The sequence below is a fragment of the Brassica oleracea genome, chromosome C8, assembly GCF_000695525.1.
Source record: "Brassica oleracea var. oleracea cultivar TO1000 chromosome C8, BOL, whole genome shotgun sequence".
NCBI lineage: Eukaryota > Viridiplantae > Streptophyta > Magnoliopsida > Brassicales > Brassicaceae > Brassica > Brassica oleracea.
This window is the reverse complement of record NC_027755.1, coordinates 20,073,429-20,075,968: the sequence shown is the minus strand read 5'-3', so window position 1 is coordinate 20,075,968 and position 2,540 is coordinate 20,073,429. Positions and strand designations below refer to the sequence as shown.

Genomic DNA, 2,540 nt, shown 5'->3' with positions numbered 1-2,540 from the left:
AAAAAAAAAAAAAAAAAAAGATAACAATGAGGCCATGACATGACAGACAATGCATTTGAGTTTTATAATACTTCTGGGGGAGAAGTATGTTACTATGCAAGTGTCTCACTGAAAATGGATAAGATAACACATGCAGCAAGCCCTAAATAATCAATGATCCCTGATGAGACTACACGGCAAGAGAGATCGAATCTGAAACATCAAATGCAGCTACAAATATGGAAAGTGTCCATTATCAGCAAAACATATAAAGTTCTTAATTTTAAAATGTGATAAAAATCCCTATACCGTGATGCAAATGGCCATGATTGAAACACCAAATGCAAGCTACTAATATGGAAGAAACAAATCTAGTATCAACAAAACATTTTTATTCAATTCTCAATACAGATCGACGCATGTGTATAGCAAGCCCTATGTTGCAATGCAAATGACAATGATTGATTCATTTACGAGACTACAGAACACGAAAAGATCAAAGCAGAAACCCATCAAGTGCAGCTTTCTAATATAGTAAAAAGAAGGAATCTTATGCCATTCCTGGAATCAAGACATCCATAGGCAACAAACATTAGTAATGTCAATCCATAAATCTCATTTCCTAATATCTGTAACATCTGAAAAAACAAAAAAAAACTCTTAAATGCAGAAATCTAGAGGAAAAGAATTCCAAATACAATTTGTATTCAAAGATTTAATGTAAACCTAGACAAGGACATGATCATTGTTAGCTCATCTGACAAAACCTAGGCTAGTGGTAAAAAATGTGAAAACAAAGATTCCTAAATGATAGCAATGATTTCTCATCTGCTTAAACAAAGTATCCCACAAATCAAAATCCATCTAAATAATCACAATCTCAAATTGCATGATTGCATAAACACAAATCAACCAATCAACGTTATCAATATGAAGACCATGAAACAACAACGTGTCAAATGAAACTGAGTAACGAGTTGACTCACTAGGAAGCATGCTCAAGTCTCTATGAAAAGCAACAGGCTTCGCCTCCTGAACCAGACCCATTTCATCAGAGGCCTTCTTAAGCTCAGGGCCGTTGCCTTCAACGGCAGTGACGGCTCTCTGGGAAGCAGCAGAGGGGGAGGAGGAGCATTCCCAGAGGGAGACACGACGACCCACCAGAGGGTAACGGTGAGGCGTTTGGGGACAAACCCAGATGGGTAAACACCTCAGAGCCAGGGGCGGACGTACGGCCAAGGGTATGGGTTCACGTGCCCCCATCTCATTTTAAAATTTTCTTCGGTAATTCTTATGGTGTCTATGAAATGCCTCCAACTGAAAAATATTTTATATATACGTGCCCCCACCTATTTACATTCCTCCATCCGCCACTGCTCAGAGCCATAAAGTGAGGAGCTTTTTGTTTGGAGGACGACGAAATCGAGCAATGCGGAGGAAGAGTTAGGTCAACAAAAGTGTCAATGGAGAGATGGGTTTGGTGAGAAAGTATATTAAGTCACAACAAAAAAGTCTGGATTTTTATTAGCTCTTCTGGAAGGTCTTTACTTTCAGACCAGAGTAAACTCGGAAACTCAGACGAAAGGAAAGGTCCACACTTTCAAGACGTTACGTACATTACACACACACATATATTTTTTTTGTTATTTTTTATTATTCCTTTTTGGTAAGCTGGCTGACAAAAAAGAAAAAGATTTTTTTCCTCTGTCAATAATAATTTTTTTTGTTGACTCATGGATATCATTGTTGGACATTTCTTGTTTTTCACGAGTCAATCAAGTTTAGAAAATCTTATCAATACGTTTCTCTTTTTGATAACCATATTTTTTTTTTCCTTTTTAAAGTTGAAAATTAAATGGAAGTATCCTTGATTTGATTCAACAGTTTGACTGATAGTTTATTAATGATTCAACATCGAAAAGTATAAGGTTCAAAATTCCAAAAGATGCAATCCATGTATATTATTTGTGAAATATTACAATTTATTTTTATAGCCACGTATTATCACTAGGATGATTTTTAAAATTATTAGACAAATACGTTGGTTCATCTAATTATATAATAAGCTTTTTATTAAACTAATCATAAATTCATTATTAATGTCATTTATTATTTCCTTAAATAAAGATTACGGAATTGTCTAATGTAGCTAAAACATATATGATAATTAATGATTTTGAATAATAAAGATCTGATAAAAGATAATGTATCTTCTATCAAATTTGTTTAATTTTAAACTATTAAAATAATTTAAAAAAATCACAATAACCATATTATAAAAATTTAGATTTTTCTTTATATGTTATATTTTGAATTTTAAAAAACGACTATAAATTACTAAAACTGTTAAAAGTCTCACATTCAAATTTTGCGATCCATGGTTTAAAATTTTTGTTATGACAAAATACAAATGATTACAAAATCATATAAATAAAAGTTTAATTTAATTAATCATTAAGATTTAAAATATATATGTATATATATCATTCTAAATTAAACTATAAACCATATTGAATAAATAAATATTTTAATTTCAAAATTTACTTTGAATAATTTTTTTT

At 31.8% G+C, this 2,540-nt stretch overlaps 1 protein-coding gene across 1 annotated transcript in view; it reads right to left on the bottom strand.

Moving 5' to 3' along the window:
* LOC106309610 (arogenate dehydratase/prephenate dehydratase 1, chloroplastic) overlaps positions 1 to 1,590 on the bottom strand; it is a 3,565-nt gene extending 1,975 nt beyond the window's left edge. The window contains exons 1-2 of the mRNA XM_013746670.1: positions 1,366 to 1,590; positions 966 to 1,199 (exon numbers count right to left, since the gene is read on the bottom strand). Of these exons, the coding sequence (XP_013602124.1) occupies positions 966 to 1,199; position 1,366 (235 nt within the window). The 5' untranslated portion in view covers positions 1,367 to 1,590. The remainder of the gene's footprint in view (positions 1 to 965; positions 1,200 to 1,365) is intronic.
* Positions 1,591 to 2,540: the final 950 nt, after the last annotated feature.